Source organism: Engystomops pustulosus, chromosome 2 (assembly GCF_040894005.1).
Source record: "Engystomops pustulosus chromosome 2, aEngPut4.maternal, whole genome shotgun sequence".
NCBI classification, from domain to species: domain Eukaryota; kingdom Metazoa; phylum Chordata; class Amphibia; order Anura; family Leptodactylidae; genus Engystomops; species Engystomops pustulosus.
Genome location: NC_092412.1, coordinates 253,753,814 through 253,772,361, shown reverse-complemented (window position 1 = coordinate 253,772,361; position 18,548 = coordinate 253,753,814). Strand labels below are relative to the sequence as shown.

Here is an 18,548-nt window from a genome sequence, read left to right as displayed (position 1 = left end):
TTATCTCCTCTGTATACAGCCCCATGTAATATCATCACTCCCATCATCTCCTCTGTATACAGCCCCATGTAATATCATCACTCCCATCATCTCCTCCTGTATACAGACCCATGTAATATCATCACTCCCATCATCTCCTCCTGTATACAGCCCCATGTTATATCATCACTCCCATCTCCTCCTGTATACAGCCCCATGTAATATAATCACTCCCATCATCTCCTCTGTATACAGTCCCATGTAATATCATCACTCCCATCATCTCCTCCTGTATACAGCCCCATGTAATATCATCACTCCCATCATCTCCTCTGTATACAGCCCCATGTAATATCATCACTCCCATCATCTCCTCTGTATACAGCCCCATGTAATATCATTACTCCCATCATCTCCTCCTGTATACAGCCCCATGTAATATCATTACTCCCATCATCTCCTCCTGTATACAGCCCCATGTAATATCATCACTCCCATCATCTCCTCTGTATACAGCCCCATGTTATATCATCACTCCCATCATCTCCTCTGTATACAGCCCCATGTTATATCATCACTCCCATCATCTCCTGTATACAGCCCCATGTAATATAATCACTCCCATCATCTCCTCCTGTATATAATCCCATGTAATATCATCACTCCCATCATCTCCTCTGTATACAGTCCCATGTAATATCATCACCCCCATCATCTCCTCTGTATACAGTCCCATGTAATATCATCACTCTCATCATCTCCTCCTGTATACAGCCCCATGTAATATCATCACTCCCATCATCTCCTCCTGTATACAGCCCCATGTTATATCATCACTCCCATCATCTCCTCCTGTATACAGTCCCATGTAATATCATCACTCCCATCATCTCCTCCTGTATACATCCCCATGTAATATCATTACTCCCATCATCTCTGTATACAGTCCCATGTAATATTATCACTCCTATCATCTCCTCCTGTATACAGCCCCATGTAATATCATCACTCCCATCATCTCCTCCTGTATACAGTCCCATGTAATATCATCACTCCCATCATATCCTCTGTATACAGCCCCATGTAATATCATCACTCCCATCATCTCCTCTGTATACAGCCCCATGTAATATCATCACTCCCATCATCTCCTCTGTATACAGCCCCATGTAATATCATCACTCCCATCATCTCCTCTTGTATGCAGCCCCATGTAATATCATCACTCCCATCATCTCCTCTGTATACAGCCCCATGTAATATCATCACTCCCATCATCTCCTCTGTATACAGCCCATGTAATATCATCACTCCCATCATCTCCTCCTGTATACAGTTCCATGTAATATCATCACTCCCATCATCTCCTCTGTATACAGCCCCATGTAATATCATCACTCCCATCATCTCCTCCTGTATACATTCCCATGTTATATCATCACTCCCATCATCTCCTGTCTATCTTGTCGGGGGAGACTCCGCCCCTTCCTGTGACGCCACGCATCCCAGGATCAGGGGGAGGGGTCAGTGTGTGGCGGGTCCAGGACTGGGTGACTACAGAGGTAAGTGATAGGATTATACTCACCTACCGCTGCGGGATCTTCCTGTGTGTATAATCCCCTGGAGGTTCTGCTCCTTGTGATGTGACGCCCTGTCCCCGGGGCCGGGCAGCCCTGTGCTGCTCATGTATCAGCTGCCCTTTCTAAAGATGGCGGCTGCGGCTTCACCTGCCCTCAGCCAATCACATCACTTGTTACAGGGGCGGCTCCTAGACTGTCACCCATGTGAGGGGATACTGGTGCTGGATGTTACTGTGTCTCCTCCTGGAATTGTGACTGTTAATTACACAATGATACAATGTTGAAAGACTTGCGGCGAGGGACTGTCCTAATTCTGTTTTGCTCTCCATGGCTACCAGGGTACAAATCAACACTATTAGTTAATTCTATTTCAGAATTTTGATTATGTCCACAATGACGTTGTCACGGGTGCCACTGCGTCCACATCTGTACCTGTACAAATTGAGATTTGCAAACTTCCACTCTCCAAGCAGCATCTGGAGCATGTACTTGTGTCACCCAGACTCCTCCGCTGTGAGGTCGGAGCTTCAGCTTGCCAAAAGATGTTTCCACAACCCTAATGGCAGCCACAAAAAACTGACAGCCTTTGAAAAATGTGCAAGTCTCAAGTGTAATTGTGTGACTTGTGACGAACAAGCGCGTTGTAACTCTTCCGCGATCTTAAAGCGAGACTCCACTTACAGAAGTGCGCAAAAATCTGATGCATGTGTCTGGTTCTGCCTGTTAACGCAATTTCAGGTTCTCTAATGATTAATATAATCCACTGAGTGAGCTCAAAGAAGTCACACCAAGACAAAAGCATGGTCTAAGATCTCTCTCTGTGGAGACCTGATGCTATGGAAGGCTTGGCAGATGTGAGATGCGATCTCTCTCTGTGGAGACCTGATGCTATGGAAGGCTCGGCAGATGTGAGATGCGATCTCTCTCTGTGGAGACCTGATGTTATGGAAGGTGAGGCAGATGTGAGATGCGATCTCTCTCTGTGGAGACCTGATGCTATGGAAGGCTTGGCAGATGTGAGATGCGATCTCTCTCTGTGGAGACCTGATGATATGGAAGGCCCGACAGATGTGAGATGCAATCTCTCTCTGTGGAGACCTGATGCTATGGAAGGCTTGGCAGATGTGAGATGCAATCTCTCTCTGTGGAGACCTGATGCAATGGAAGGTTTGGCAGATGTGAGATGTGATATCTCTCTGTGGAGACCTGATGCTATGGAAGGCTTGGCAGATGTGAGATGCGATCTCTTTCTGTGGAGACCTGATGCTATGGAAGGCTTGGCAGATGTGAGATGCAATCTCTCTCTGTGGAGACCTGATGCTATGGAAGGCTCTGCAGATGTGAGATGCGATCTCTCTCTGTGGAGACCTGATGCTATGTAAGGTTCGGCAGATGTGAGATGCGATCTCTCTCTGTGGAGACCTGATGCTATGGAAGGCTTGGCAGATGTGAGATACGATCTCTCTCTGTGGAGACCTGATGCTATGGAAGGCTTGGCAGATGTGAGATGCGATCTCTCTCTGTGGAGACCTGATGCTATGGAAGGCTTGGCAGATGTGAGATGCGATCTCTCTTTGCGGAGACCTGATGCTATGGAAGGCTTGGCAGATGTGAGATGCGATCTCTCTCTGTGGAGACCTGATGATATGGAAGGTCCCGCAAATGTGAGATGCAATCTCTCTCTGTGGAGACCTGATGCTATGGAAGGCTTGGCGGATGTGAGATGCAATCTCGCTCTCTGTGGAGACCTAATGCTATGGAAGGCTCGGCAGATGTGAGATACAATCTCTCTCTGTGGAGACCTGCTCCTATGGAAGGCTTGGCAGATGTGAGATGCAATCTCTCTCTGTGGAGACCTGATGCTATGGAAGGCTTGGCAGATGTGAGATGCGATCTCTCTCTGTGGAGACCTGATGTTATGGAAGGTGAGGCAGATGTGAGATGTGATCTCTCTCTGTGGAGACCTGATGCTATGGAAGGCTTGGCAAATGTGAGATGCGATCTCTCTCTGTGGAGACCTGATGCTATGGAAGGCTTGACAGATGTGAGATGCGATCTCTCTCTGTAGAGACCTGATGCTATGGAAGGTTTGGCAGATGTGAGATGTGATCTCTCTCTGTGGAGACCCGATGCTATGGAAGATGAGGCAGATGTGAGATGTGATCTCTCTCTGTGGAGACCTGATGTTATGGAACGTGAGGCAGATGTGAGATGTGATCTCTCTCTATGGAGACCTGATGCTATGGAAGGTTTGGCAGATGTGAGATGTGATCTCTCTCTCTGGAGACCTGATGCTATGGAAGGTTTGGCAGATGTGAGATGTGATCTCTCTCTATGGAGACCTGATGCTATGGAAGATGAAGCAGATGTGATCTCTCTCTGTGGAGACCTGATGTTATGGAAGGTGAGGCAGATGTGAGATGCGATCTCTCTCTGTGGAGACCTGATGCTATGGAAGGCTCGGCAGATGTTAGATGCGATCTCTCTCTATGGAGACCTGATGCTATGGAAGGTGAGGCAGATGTGAGGTGTGATTTCTCTCTGTGGAGACCTGATGCTATGGAAGGTGAGGCAGATGTGAGATGCGATCTCTCTCTGTGGAGACCTGATGCTATGGAAGGTGAGGCAGATGTGAGATGTGATCTCTCTCTGTGGAGACCTGATGCTATGGAAGGTGCGGCAAATGTGAGATGCAATCTCTCTCTGTGGAGACCTGATGCTATGGAAGGCTTGGCGGATGTGAGATGCAATCTCTCTCTCTGTGGATACCTGATGCTATGGAAGGCTCGGCTGATGTGAGATGCAATCTCTCTCTGTGGAGACCTGATGCTATGGAAGGCTTGGCGGATGTGAGATGCAATCTTGCACTCTGTGGAGACCTAATGCTATGGAAGGCTCGGCAGATGTGAGATGTGATCTCTCTCTGTGGAGACCTGATGTTATGGAACGTGAGGCAGATGTGAGATGTGATCTCTCTCTATGGAGACCTGATGCTATGGAAGGTTTGGCAGATGTGAGATGTGATCTCTCTCTCTGGAGACCTGATGCTATGGAAGGTTTGGCAGATGTGAGATGTGATCTCTCTCTATGGAGACCTGATGCTATGGAAGATGAAGCAGATGTGATCTCTCTCTGTGGAGACCTGATGTTATGGAAGGTGAGGCAGATGTGAGATGCGATCTCTCTCTGTGGAGACCTGATGCTATGGAAGGCTCGGCAGATGTGAGATGCGATCTCTCTCTATGGAGACCTGATGCTATGGAAGGTGAGGCAGATGTGAGGTGTGATTTCTCTCTGTGGAGACCTGATGCTATGGAAGGTGAGGCAGATGTGAGATGCGATCTCTCTCTGTGGAGACCTGATGCTATGGAAGGTGAGGCAGATGTGAGATGTGATCTCTCTCTGTGGAGACCTGATGCTATGGAAGGTGCGGCAAATGTGAGATGCAATCTCTCTCTGTGGAGACCTGATGCTATGGAAGGCTTGGCGGATGTGAGATGCAATCTCTCTCTCTGTGGATACCTGATGCTATGGAAGGCTCGGCCGATGTGAGATGCAATCTCTCTCTGTGGAGACCTGATGCTATGGAAGGCTTGGCGGATGTGAGATGCAATCTTGCACTCTGTGGAGACCTAATGCTATGGAAGGCTCGGCAGATGTGAGATACAATCTCTCTCTGTGGAGACCTGCTCCTATGGAAGACTTGACAGATGTGAGATGCAATCTCTCTCTGTGGAGACCTGATGCTATGGAAGGCTTGGCAGATGTGAGATGCGATCTCTCTCTGTGGAGACCTGATGTTATGGAAGGTGAGGCAGATGTGACATGTGATCTCTCTCTGTGGAGACCTGATGCTATGGAAGGCTTGGCAAATGTGAGATGCGATCTCTCTCTGTGGAGACCTGATGCTATGGAAGGCTTGACAGATGTGAGATGCGATCTCTCTCTGTGGAGACCTGATGCTATGGAAGGTTTGGCAGATGTGAGATATGATCTCTCTCTGTGGAGACCTGATGCTATGGAAGATGAGGCAGATGTGAGATGTGATCTCTCTCTGTGGAGACCTGATGTTATGGAACGTGAGGCAGATGTGAGATGTGATCTCTCTCTATGGAGACCTGATGCTATGGAAGGTTTGGCAGATGTGAGATGTGATCTCTCTCTGTGGAGACCTGATGCTATGGAAGGTTTGGCAGATGTGAGATGTGATCTCTCTCTATGGAGACCTGATGCTATGGAAAATGAGGCAGATGTGATATCTCTCTGTGGAGACCTGATGTTATGGAAGGTGAGGCAGATGTGAGATGCAATCTCTCTCTGTGGAGACCTGATGCTATGGAAGGCTCGGCAGATGTGAGATGCGATCTCTCTCTATGGAGACCTGATGCTATGGAAGGCTCGGCAGATGTGAGATGCGATCTCTCTCTATGGAGACCTGATGCTATGGAAGGTGAGGCAAATGTGAGGTGTGATTTCTCTCTGTGGAGACCTGATGCTATGGAAGGTGAGGCAGATGTGAGATGCGATCTCTCTCTGTGGAGACCTGATGCTATGGAAGGTGAGGCAGATGTGAGATGCGATCTCTCTCTGTGGAGACCTGATGCTATGGAAGGTGAGGCAGATGTGAGATGCGATCTCTCTCTGTGGAGACCTGATGCTATGGAAGGCTTGGCAGGTGTGAGATGCGATCTCTCTCTGTGGAGACCTGATGATATGGAAGGTCCGGCAAATGTGAGATGCAATCTCTCTCTGTGGAGACCTGATGCTATGGAAGGCTTGGCGGATGTGAGATGCAATCTCGCTCTCTGTGGAGACCTAATGCTATGGAAGGCTCGGCAGATGTGAGATACAATCTCTCTCTGTGGAGACCTGCTCCTATGGAAGGCTTGGCAGATGTGAGATGCAATCTCTCTCTGTGGAGACCTGATGCTATGGAAGGCTTGGCAGATGTGAGATGCGATCTCTCTCTGTGGAGACCTGATGTTATGGAAGGTGAGGCAGATGTGAGATGTGATCTCTCTCTGTGGAGACCTGATGCTATGGAAGGCTTGGCAAATGTGAGATGCGATCTCTCTCTGTGGAGACCTGATGCTATGGAAGGCTTGACAGATGTGAGATGCGATCTCTCTCTGTAGAGACCTGATGCTATGGAAGGTTTGGCAGATGTGAGATGTGATCTCTCTCTGTGGAGACCTGATGCTATGGAAGATGAGGCAGATGTGAGATGTGATCTCTCTCTGTGGAGACCTGATGTTATGGAACGTGAGGCAGATGTGAGATGTGATCTCTCTCTGTGGAGACCTGATGCTATGGAAGGTTTGGCAGATGTGAGATGTGATCTCTCTCTATGGAGACCTGATGCTATGGAAGGTTTGGCAGATGTGAGATGTGATCTCTCTCTGTGGAGACCTGATGTTATGGAAGGTGAGGCAGATGTGAGATGCGATCTCTCTCTGTGGAGACCTGATGCTATGGAAGGCTCGGCAGATGTGAGATGCGATCTCTCTCTATGGAGACCTGATGCTATGGAAGGTGAGGCAGATGTGAGGTGTGATTTCTCTCTGTGGAGACCTGATGCTATGGAAGGTGAGGCAGATGTGAGATGCGATCTCTCTCTGTGGAGACCTGATGCTATGGAAGGTGAGGCAGATGTGAGATGCGATCTCTCTCTGTGGAGACCTGATGCTATGGAAGGTGCGGCAAATGTGAGATGCAATCTCTCTCTGTGGAGACCTGATGCTATGGAAGGCTTGGCGGATGTGAGATGCAATCTCTCTCTCTGTGGATACCTGATGCTATGGAAGGCTCGGCCGATGTGAGATGCAATCTCTCTCTGTGGAGACCTGATGCTATGGAAGGCTTGGCGGATGTGAGATGCAATCTCGCACTCTGTGGAGACCTAATGCTATGGAAGGCTCGGCAGATGTGAGATACAATCTCTCTCTGTGGAGACCTGCTCCTATGGAAGACTTGGCAGATGTGAGATGCAATCTCTCTCTGTGGAGACCTAATGCTATGGAAGGCTTGGCAGATGTGAGATGCGATCTCTCTCTGTGGAGACCTGATGTTATGGAAGGTGAGGCAGATGTGACATGTGATCTCTCTCTGTGGAGACCTGATGCTATGGAAGGCTTGGCAAATGTGAGATGCGATCTCTCTCTGTGGAGACCTGATGCTATGGAAGGCTTGACAGATGTGAGATGCTATCTCTCTCTGTGGAGACCTGATGCTATGGAAGGCTTGGCAGATGTGAGATGTGATCTCTCTCTGTGGAGACCTGATGCTATGGAAGATGAGGCAGATGTGAGATGTGATCTCTCTCTGTGGAGACCTGATGTTATGGAACGTGAGGCAGATGTGAGATGTGATCTCTCTCTATGGAGACCTGATGCTATGGAAGGTTTGGCAGATGTGAGATGTGATCTCTCTCTGTGGAGACCTGATGCTATGGAAGGTTTGGCAGATGTGAGATGTGATCTCTCTCTATGGAGACCTGATGCTATGGAAGATGAGGCAGATGTGATATCTCTCTGTGGAGACCTGATGTTATGGAAGGTGAGGCAGATGTGAGATGCAATCTCTCTCTGAGGAGACCTGATGCTATGGAAGGCTCGGCAGATGTGAGATGCGATCTCTCTCTATGGAGACCTGATGCTATGGAAGGTGAGGCAGATGTGAGGTGTGATTTCTCTCTGTGGAGACCTGATGCTATGGAAGGTGAGGCAGGTGTGAGATGCGATCTCTCTCTGTGGAGACCTGATGCTATGGAAGGTTTGGCAGATGTGAGATGTGATCTCTCTCTGTGGAGACCTGATGCTATGGAAGGTTTGGCAGATGTGAGATGTGATCTCTCTCTATGGAGACCTGATGCTATGGAAGATGAGGCAGATGTGATCTCTCTCTGTGGAGACCTGATGTTATGGAAGGTGAGGCAGATGTGAGATGCGATCTCTCTCTGTGGAGACCTGATGCTATGGAAGGCTCGGCAGATGTGAGATGGGATCTCTCTCTATGGAGACCTGATGCTATGGAAGGTGAGGCAGATGTGAGATGTGATTTCTCTCTGTGGAGACCTGATGCTATGGAAGGTGAGGCAGATGTGAGATGCGATCTCTCTCTGTGGAGACCTGATGCTATGGAAGGCTCAGCAGATGTGAGATGCGATCTCTCCCTGTGGAGACCTGATGTTATGGAAGGCTCAGCAGATGTGAGATGCGATCTCTCTCTGTGGAGACCTGATGCTATGGAAGGCTCGGCAGATGTGAGATGCGATCTCTCCCTGTGGAGACCTGATGTTATGGAAGGTGAGGCAGATGTGAGATGCGATCTCTCTCTGTGGAGACCTGATGCTATAGAAGGCTCGGCAGATGTGAGATGTGATTTCTCTCTGTGGAGACCTGATGCTATGGAAGGTGAGGCAGATGTGAGATGCGATCTCTCTCTGTGGAGACCTGATGCTATGGAAGGCTCAGCAGATGTGAGATGCGATCTTTCTCTGTGGAGACCTAATGCTATGGAAGGTTTGGCAGATGTGAGATGCGATCTCTCTCTGTGGAGACCTGATGCTATGGAAGGCTCGGCAGATGTGAGATGCAATCTCTCTCTGTGGAGACCTGACGCGATGGAAGGCTCGGCAGATGTGAGATGCGATCTCTCTCTATGGAGACCTGATGTTATGTAAGGCTTGGCAGATGTGAGATGCGATCTCTCTCTGTGGAGACCTGATGCTATGGAAGGCTCGGCAGATGTGAGATGCATTATTTGCATCACAAAGGAAACTTCTAATGGGGCAGGACCTGGGCTTGGTTATTTTGGAATGAAGAAGTAATGTCCATAGTTCATTGGTTAGTAAATTATCATATGGGCATCGCATAGGCAAAAGGCGTCACTTTCCCTGGAACACGTAGAGGAGGGCACAGAGGAGGGGCACAGCTTCCATCCACAGGCAGAAAACATCAGCATATTCAACAAACATATGAAAGCATTTTCATGAATCATACAGCAATACTTCACACATATAAACACAGATGATGATAATAATAATCTTTATTTATACAGCGCTTGACAAATGACCTTGTTCTCAGCCCCCATCGGGTGGTGTCATAGGGTTTTGAAATCTGGTTTTGCCTTCAATCTTCTTTGCTTTGTCTTAGGCTTCTTTAGGTACCGGATTCTCACAGCTCAATATTTTTTGGGAAGACGATGGTCCATTCCATCCGGAATCCACCAATAATAGACAAGGACAGAGACCGCATGGCTGCCCGGATCCTAGACCTCGCCCTAGAGATCATCTCCTTGATCACCGGAGAGGTGAGAGTCTCCCAGGACATCAGTCTTCTCTCTTATCCTCAGGATCTAGTAGTGATCAGTGTCTCCCCATACACAGGATTACACAGTAGTGAAGAAGTCGTCTGGTGAGTGTGTGACCCCCCGTGTGTCAGGAGGATGGACCCAGAGCCCCATCACCGAGCCTCCACCTCATTCACTGATACATGAGCAGAAGATCCTAGAACTTACCTCCAGGATCACTGAGCTGCTGAGCGGAGAGGTGAGCGCTGCCGGGAATGCTGGGACATTGTACAATAACACAAGGGAGGGGTCCGGGTGATGACTGTGTCATTGTGGGTGTCAGGTTCCTATAAGAGGTCAGGACGTCACTGTCTATTTCTCCATGGAGGAGTGGGAGTATATAGAAGGACACAAGGACCAGTACAAGGACATCATGATGGAGGACCACCAGCCCCTCACATCACCAGGTAAGAGGAGACCCGGTAAGAGCCTTTCATACATCTTGAATTTTAAATTCTTCTTCTGGCCCATATTGATGAGGCAGTAGGATATCCCATAATGCTCACCTAGCCAATCAGGAGGCAATATAGAGGTTTTATCTCCTCACTGACCCACATCTGAGTAATTTTGATCTGCAAAACAGGGGAGTACAAGTTCCCGAACCTTCTCTATACCAGTGAGACTTCTGGGCTTTGCTGGACCAGAACCTTAAAGAGAACCTGTCATTCAGATTAACCCATCGGAAAAAAAAACACACTTCATTAAAAACTATGATTAAAAAGCATTGTCCACATCCGTGGTTCCGTTCCATTGCTGCTGTGTAAACTTATTCACCTGATGTGAGTCCAATCACATTGAGTCCCGTAGAGTAAATTTTAATTGCGTTGCCCTCGTTCCTGATTGGCAGGTCTCGCTGCTAGGACACACTGCTGTGTGGAAAATTCAGAGAGAGCTCTGTTGGGCACTTCATGTCATGTGACCAGAGTGATGTCATCTAAGGTCCTGTTACATTTGCAACGTCTACCCCATGTATGCATCTGATCCCCTGAAATCACAGCAGCCTCCATGAAGGAGGGGGAAGAGTAGTAGTCCATAAAGGCTGCTGTGACATCACCCTGGTCACATGATATGCTGAGAATAGGCATGGGACATGGAGAGGAGTAGATGGGAGGAGCTGGCCGAGTAGGACACGCCCCCTCCGATGCCAGGTAATATAAGATAAAGTTGATTTATGGCGATGTGAGGGAAACAATTTTTAGCTAAAGAAGGGGGTCAGTTAATAGGGCTCCTTTTTTAGGACTTCTAAGACTTAGATGTCCAGCTGGCATGGTTCGGGTTGGGGGATGTGCGGTCCATCATTCCACCATTGATCCTTTGGATGGGAGATAAATGTGAAATTTGATACAATTCCTTCAACTACGGTAGAGGGAATAGTAGTGGCCGTATCTTGATGACTGTTCACTGTCCCTCCTAGAGATCCTCATTGCCTTTTACAAAGCCTCCGACAAAACCCCTGATGACACCGAGCAGATCGGCCATTGCTGCTAACTCTCTACTGACTATGGTTACAACCTATCTACTCCCCGTGTCTCACTGCTATTCCCATACCTACTGTCTGCTCGTTACTAATGCCACCAAATCCTCTCCTGACATTTCTACTTCTGCCAGCTCCCAGTCCTCCAGCCCTGCGGTTGCCTCCCACACTCCAAAACATACTGATAGGTTGATTACATTTTGAGCTCCTTTGGGGACAGGGACCAATTTGGCAAAACTAAGTGCAGCTCTGCGTAATCTGTGCTCACTATATAAATAAACAAATTATTATTAGCTTTTTGTATCATTTTCTTAGTCTGTTGCTGTTTACCGGAAACTATAATTCTGGACCATTTGTAAGAGTCATGGACACAGTTGAGCATCTGTCTTCATCAATGGTGGATGGATGGACAGTTTTTTTGATTTTTAAAATATTCCAACATGTATAAATACATGATATATAAACCTCTGTAACATCCAATATACATGTACTGTTGGTTGTAACAAAAAAACTATTTAAAAAATCCCATGTTATATTTTCCAGGTAAAGACTGGACTAGAGGCTCTCGAGAACATCACCTTCCATCTCTGATGTATGAAGGAGAAGATCATCAATCCCAAAAGAGCAGGAAAAGAGCTGGACATGAACTGGTTAAAATCATTGCCTCTTCGGAATCAAGTCTTATGGAAAATCTAAGAATCCACACAGGGGAGAAGCCTTTTATGTGCTCAGAACGTGAGAAATGTTTTAGTCAGAAATCGGATCTTGTTAAACATCAGAGAATTCACACAGGGAAGAAGTCATTTCAGTGTCCAGAATGCGAGAAATGTTTTTGTCTGAAATCAAGGCTTGCTATACATCAGAGAACTCACACGGGAGAGAAGACATTTTCATGTCTTGAATGTGGGGAATGTTTTAGTCATAAACAAAGTTTCATGGAACATCAGAGAATTCACACAGGAGAGAAATTGTCATGTCCACAATGTGGGAAGTGTTTTAATTACAAGTCAGGTCTTCTGAAACATCTAAGGACTCACACGGGGGAGAAGCCTTATTCCTGCTCCGAATGTGAGAAATGTTTTACTTTTAAAGCAGATCTTCTCAAACATCTGAGGATTCACACAGGGGAGAAGCCGTTCTCGTGTACAGAATGTGAGAAATCTTTTACGCAGAAATCCGGTCTCGATAGACATCAGAGAACTCACACGGGAGAGAAGCCATTTTTGTGTCTTGAATGTGGGAAATGTTTTATCCATAAACCAAAGCTCATTGAACATCATAAAATCCACACAGGGGAGAAGCCAAACGCGTGTGTAGAATGTGGGAAATGTTTTGCCCGTAAATCCAGTTTGGTGATACATCAGAGAATTCACACGGGGGAGAAGCCATATTCATGTGAGGTATGTGGGAAAGGTTTTAGCCAGAGATGGAACTTATTGGCGCATCAGCAAACTCACACCGGGGAGAAGCCATTGCATAGAACGGGGCAAGCTCCGTCGTAGGACATGCTGCCTTTGGATGTCTTCTGGTGTCCGAACTATGATTGCTGTAGCCAAATTCAGCGGAGAACGGACTAAATCAGACACAATCCAATGTAATGTTATTATTTTATGGTTCCGTAGTCAGACGTTACAGTACAAACCCATCTCAATAAAATCCCAATTCAAAAATCCTCCCCTTGTATCTGTTCCGTCATCTTTTCCATGCATTTTACTTGGAACGGAGCCCGTCAGTAGGGAGGACCATGCAGGATGAAGAAGACGTCCGTTATCATCGTACACGTTTCATACACGTCAAATGGACATTGGCCAAATGCGACTATTGTGATGGATCATCTAGTGGGTGTGGGACTACGTGACCCCTTCTAAGAGGATATCTGATGGGGATCAGGAAATTTCGAATTCAACAGCCACTAAACAGTAAGACCCCAATTGCAACTGGGCTGGAACACAGGAAGAGCCACAGGTCTGTGTGGAGAAGGGGTGAACGCTGCACCCCTCCCAATAGGAAGTTGAGTGGCCCAGACATCCCGGGTGCTCATGGCATTGTCACCGGGTGTCATAGACCTCTAGTTGGGCAGAGTATGTGTTCCCCATTACACTCACATAACTGGATCCTCATACTTCTCTTACTTATCTGTCGATAGCAGCGACATCTACTCACAACATTATCATGTATAGTGGTGGCCAAAAGTTTTGGCACCCCTGCAATTCTGTCAGATAATACTTGTTTCCTTCCAGAAAATGATAGCCATTAGAAATTCGTTCATTTATTTAGCTGGCAATGAAAAAAACACAAAAGAGAATGAAAAAAAAAGTCAAATCATTGATCATTTTACAATAAAATTCCAAAAATCGGCCGGACAAAAGAATTGGCACCCTCAGCCAAATACTTGGTAGCACTCCCTTTAGATACAATAACTCGGAACAAGCGCTTCCGGTCACCATCATTGAGTTTCCTACAAGGCTCTGCTGGAAGTTTAGACCATTCTTCTTTGGCCACTGCTCCAGGTCCCTGAGATGTGAAGAAGCCTTCTCCAAACTGTGAGATCTCTCCACAGGTGTCCTATGGGATTCAGGTCTGGACCCATTGCTGGTCACCTATAAGTCTCCAGCGCTTTCTCTCAGACCATTTTCTCGTGCTTTTTGAAGTGTGTTTTTGGTCATTGTCCTGCTGGAAGACCCATGACCTCTGAGGGAGACCCATGACCTCTGAGGGAGACCCATGACCTCTGAGGGAGACCCATGACCTCTGAGGGAGGACCAGCTTTCTCACACTGGGCCCTACATTATGCTTCAGACTTCATAATGCCAGACACACGGTCAACCGGTCCAGTGCCAGAGGCAGCAAAGCGACCCCAAAACATCAGGGAACCTCTGCCATGTCTGACTGTAGGGACCTGTTCTTTTCCTTGAAGGCCTCTTTTATTTCCCTGTAAACTCTATGTTGATGCCTTTCCCCAAAAAGCTCTACTTTTGTCTCATCTGACCAGAGACCATTCTCCCAAAACGATTTAGGCTTTCTCAGGTAAGTTTGAGCAAACTCCAGCCTGGATTTTTTATGTTTCTGTGTAACAAGTATGGTCTTCCTGGGTGTCCTACCATACAGTCCCTTCATTCAGACGCAGGCCGATAGTACGGGATGACACTGACTGCAGGGCAGCTTGAACATGTTTGGATGTGTAAAAAATAGTTATCTAGATCTTAAACCGCCCCGCAGTTGTAAGGTGACTTTCGAATTCATCATTTTTAGCCAAAAAGTGGCTCCTGGTGCCGGGATGAGAGCAGACACTAAGACACACCTGTCGCTTAGAAGATGCAGACTCATCTGTATTAGCGCACAGCCGCATAAATAAAACGCAGACCATCATCTGTCTAGGGGCGTGAAAAGGTGATAGAATACTGCAATGCTATAGGCCAGCTCAATATACCAGAACATTCCCTTTAAGACATTCTTCCAACATGTAGATGGACTATGCACCGTTTCTTCCAGAGGCCTTGTTCTCATATAAACAGAATGTTTATAATAGTTGTCTATGTGTTAGCTTTGTATAAGTCACAACATGGCCTTCACTCGGAGAAGCTACAGAGACATTCTCATTTCTAAACAGTTCACACAAAATGAAGTTTGAATCATGACATGGCTGGACAGTAGTCAGCATGAGCCCCGGCTAAGACTAAAATGACCAATCGCTTGGTCCAAAATGGCATCTGTAGAGGGATATAAGTCTCACGGATGTTAGTCCGGGTTCTTTATACCCCATCTGCACAATCTTGTGTTGAAATCTCTCGTCAATTTTTTTTTTCTGTCCACATCTAGGGAGGTGCCACAGCGCCAGGGGCTTAACACTTCTTCATCTAGGGAGATGCCACAGTGCCGGGGGCTTTACACTTCTTCATCTAGGGAGGTGCCACAGCGCCAGGGGCTTAACACTTCTTCATCTATGGAGGTGCCACAGTGCCAGGGGCTTAACACTTCTTCATCTAGGGAGGTGCCACAGCGCCAGGGGCTTAACACTTCTTCATCTATGGAGGTGCCACAGTGCCAGGGGCTTAACACTTCTTCATCTAGGGAGGTGCCACTGTGCGGGGGGTTTACACTTCTTCATCTAGGGAGGAGCCACAGTGCCAGGGGCTTAACACTTCTTCATCTAGGGAGGTGCCACAGTGCCAGGGGCTTTACACTTCTTTATCTAGGGAGGTGCCACAGTTCCAGGGGCTTTACACTTCTTCATCTAGTGAGGTGCCACAGTTCCAGGGGCTTTACACTTCTTCATCTAGGGAGGAGCCACAGTGCCAGGGGCTTTACACTTCTTCATCTAGGGAGGAGCCACAGCGCCAGGAGCTTTACACTTCTTCATCTAGGGAGGAGCCACAGCGCCAGGAGCTTTACACTTCTTCATCTAGGGGTGTGCCACAGTGCCGGGGCTTTACACTTCTTCATCTCGGGAGGTGCCACAGTGCCAGGGGCTTTACACTTCTTCATCTAGGGAGGAGCCACAGTGCCAGGAGCTTTACACTTCTTCATCTAGGGAGGAGCCACTGTGCCAGGGGCTTTACACTTCTTCATCTAGGGAGGAGCCACAGTGCCAGGGGCTTTACACTTCTTCATCTAAGGAGGTGCCACAGCGCCAGGGGCTTTACACTTCTTCATCTAAGGAGGTGCCACAGTGTCACGGGCTTTACACTTCTTCGTCTAGGGAGGTGCCCCAGTGCCATGGGCTTTACACTTCTTCATCTAGGGAGGTGCCACAGTTCCAGGGGCTTTACACTTCTTCATCTAGGGAGGTGCCACAGTGCCAGGGGCTTTACACTTCTTCATATAGGGAGGTGCCACAGTGCCGGGGGCTTTACACTTCTTCATCTAGGGAGGTGCCACAGTTCCAGGGGCTTTACACTTCTTCATCTAGGGAGGAGCCACAGTGCCGGGGGCTTTACTCTTCTTCATCTAGGGAGGTGCCACTGTGCTAGGGGCTTTACACTTCTTCATCTAGGGAGGTGCCACAGTGCCAGGGACTTTACACTTCTTTATCTAGGGAGGTGCCACTGTGCTAGGGGCTTTACACTTCTTCATCTAGGGAGGTGCCACTGTGCTAGGGGCTTTACACTTCTTCATCTAGGGAGGTGGCACAGTGCCATGGGCTTTACTCTTCTTCATATAGGGAGGTGCCACAGTGCCAGGGGCTGTACACTTCTTCATCTAGGGAGGTGCCACAGTGCCAGGGGCTTTATGATTCTTCATGTAGGAAGGTGCCACAGTGCCAGGGGCTTTACACTTCTTCATCTAGGGAGGTGCCACAGTGCCGGGGGCTTTACACTTCTTCATCTAGGGAGGTGCCACAGCGCCAGGGGCTCTACACTTCTTCATCTAGGGAGGTGCCACAGTGCCAGGGGCTGTACACTTCTTCATCTAGGGAGGTGCCACAGTGCCAGGGGCTTTATGATTCTTCATGCAGGAAGGTGCCACAGTGCCAGGGGCTTTATGATTCTTCATGTAGGAAGGTGCCACAGTGCCAGGAGCTTTACACTTCTTCATCTAGGGAGGTGCCACAGTGCCGGGGGCTTTACACTTCTTCATCTAGGGAGGTGCCACAGTGCCGGGGGCTTTACACTTCTTCATCTAGGGAGGTGCCACAGTTCCAGGGGCTTTAGACTTCTTCATCTAGGGAGGGGGCCACAGTGCCAGGGGCTTTACACTTCTTCATCTAGGGAGGTGCCACAGTGCCGGGGGCTTTACACTTCTTCATCTAGGGAGGTGCCACAGTGCCGGGGGCTTTACACTTCTTCATCTAGGGAGGTGCCACAGTGCCAGGGGCTTTACACTTCTTCATCTAGGGAGGTGTCACAGTGCCAGGGGCTTAACACTTCTTCATCTAGGGAGGTGCCACAGTGCCGGGGGCTTTACACTTCTTCATCTAGGGAGGTGGCACAGTGCCAGGGGCTGTACACTTCTTCATCTAGGGAGGTGCCACAGTGCCAGGGGCTTTATGATTCTTCATGTAGGAAGGTGCCACAGTGCCAGGGGCTTTATGATTCTTCATGTAGGAAGGTGCCACAGCGCCAGGGGCTCTACACTTCTTCATCTAGGGAGGTGCCACAGTGCCAGGGGCTGTACACTTCTTCATCTAGGGAGGTGCCACAGTGCCAGGGGCTTTATGATTCTTCATGTAGGAAGGTGCCACAGTGCCAGGGGCTTTATGATTCTTCATGTAGGAAGGTGCCACAGTGCCAGGGGCTTTACACTTCTTCATCTAGGGAGGTGCCACAGTGCCAGGGGCTTTACACTTCTTCATCTAGGAAGGTGCCACAGCCCCAGGGGCTTTACACTTCTTCATCTAGGGAGGTGCCACAGCGCCAGGGGCTCTACACTTCTTCATCTAGGGAGGTGCCACAGTGCCGGGGGCTTTACACTTCTTCATCTAGGGAGGTGTCACAGTGCCAGGGGCTGTACACTTCTTCATCTAGGGAGGTGCCACAGTGCCAGGGGCTTTATGATTCTTCATGTAGGAAGGTGCCACAGTGCCAGGGGCTTTATGATTCTTCATGTAGGAAGGTGCCACAGTGCCAGGGGCTTTACACTTCTTCATCTAGGGAGGTGTCACAGTGCCAGGGGCTTTACACTTCTTCATCTAGGGAGGTGCCACAGCGCCAGGGGCTTTACACTTCTTCATCTAGGGAGGTGCCACAGCGCCAGGGGCTCTACACTTCTTCATCTAGGGAGGTGCCACAGTGCCGGGGGCTTTACACTTCTTCATCTAGGGAGGTGTCACAGTGCCAGGGGCTGTACACTTCTTCATCTAGGGAGGTGCCACAGTGCCAGGGGCTTTATGATTCTTCATGTAGGAAGGTGCCACAGTGCCAGGGGCTTTATGATTCTTCATGTAGGAAGGTGCCACAGTGCCAGGAGCTTTACACTTCTTCATCTAGGGAGGTGCCACAGTGCCGGGGGCTTTACACTTCTTCATCTAGGGAGGTGCCACAGTTCCAGGGGCTTTAGACTTCTTCATCTAGGGAGGTGCCACAGTGCCAGGGGCTTTACACTTCTTCATCGAGGGAGGTGCCACAGTGCCAGGGGCTTTACACTTCTTCATCGAGGGAGGTGCCACAGTGCCAGGGGCTTTACACTTCTTCATCGAGGGAGGTGCCACAGCGCCAGGGGCTTTACAC

At 48.4% G+C, this 18,548-nt stretch overlaps 1 protein-coding gene across 1 annotated transcript in view; it reads left to right on the top strand.

The window, feature by feature from the left end:
• Positions 1-1,430: 1,430 nt before the first annotated feature.
• The window catches only part of LOC140117110 (uncharacterized), a 50,945-nt gene continuing 33,827 nt past the window's right edge, over positions 1,431-18,548 (top strand). Inside the window, 5 exon segments of the mRNA XM_072133545.1 lie at positions 1,431-1,541; positions 9,713-9,869; positions 9,946-10,107; positions 10,192-10,315; positions 11,926-12,880. Coding sequence (XP_071989646.1) covers positions 9,762-9,869; positions 9,946-10,107; positions 10,192-10,315; positions 11,926-12,880 — 1,349 coding nt within the window. The 5' untranslated portion in view covers positions 1,431-1,541; positions 9,713-9,761.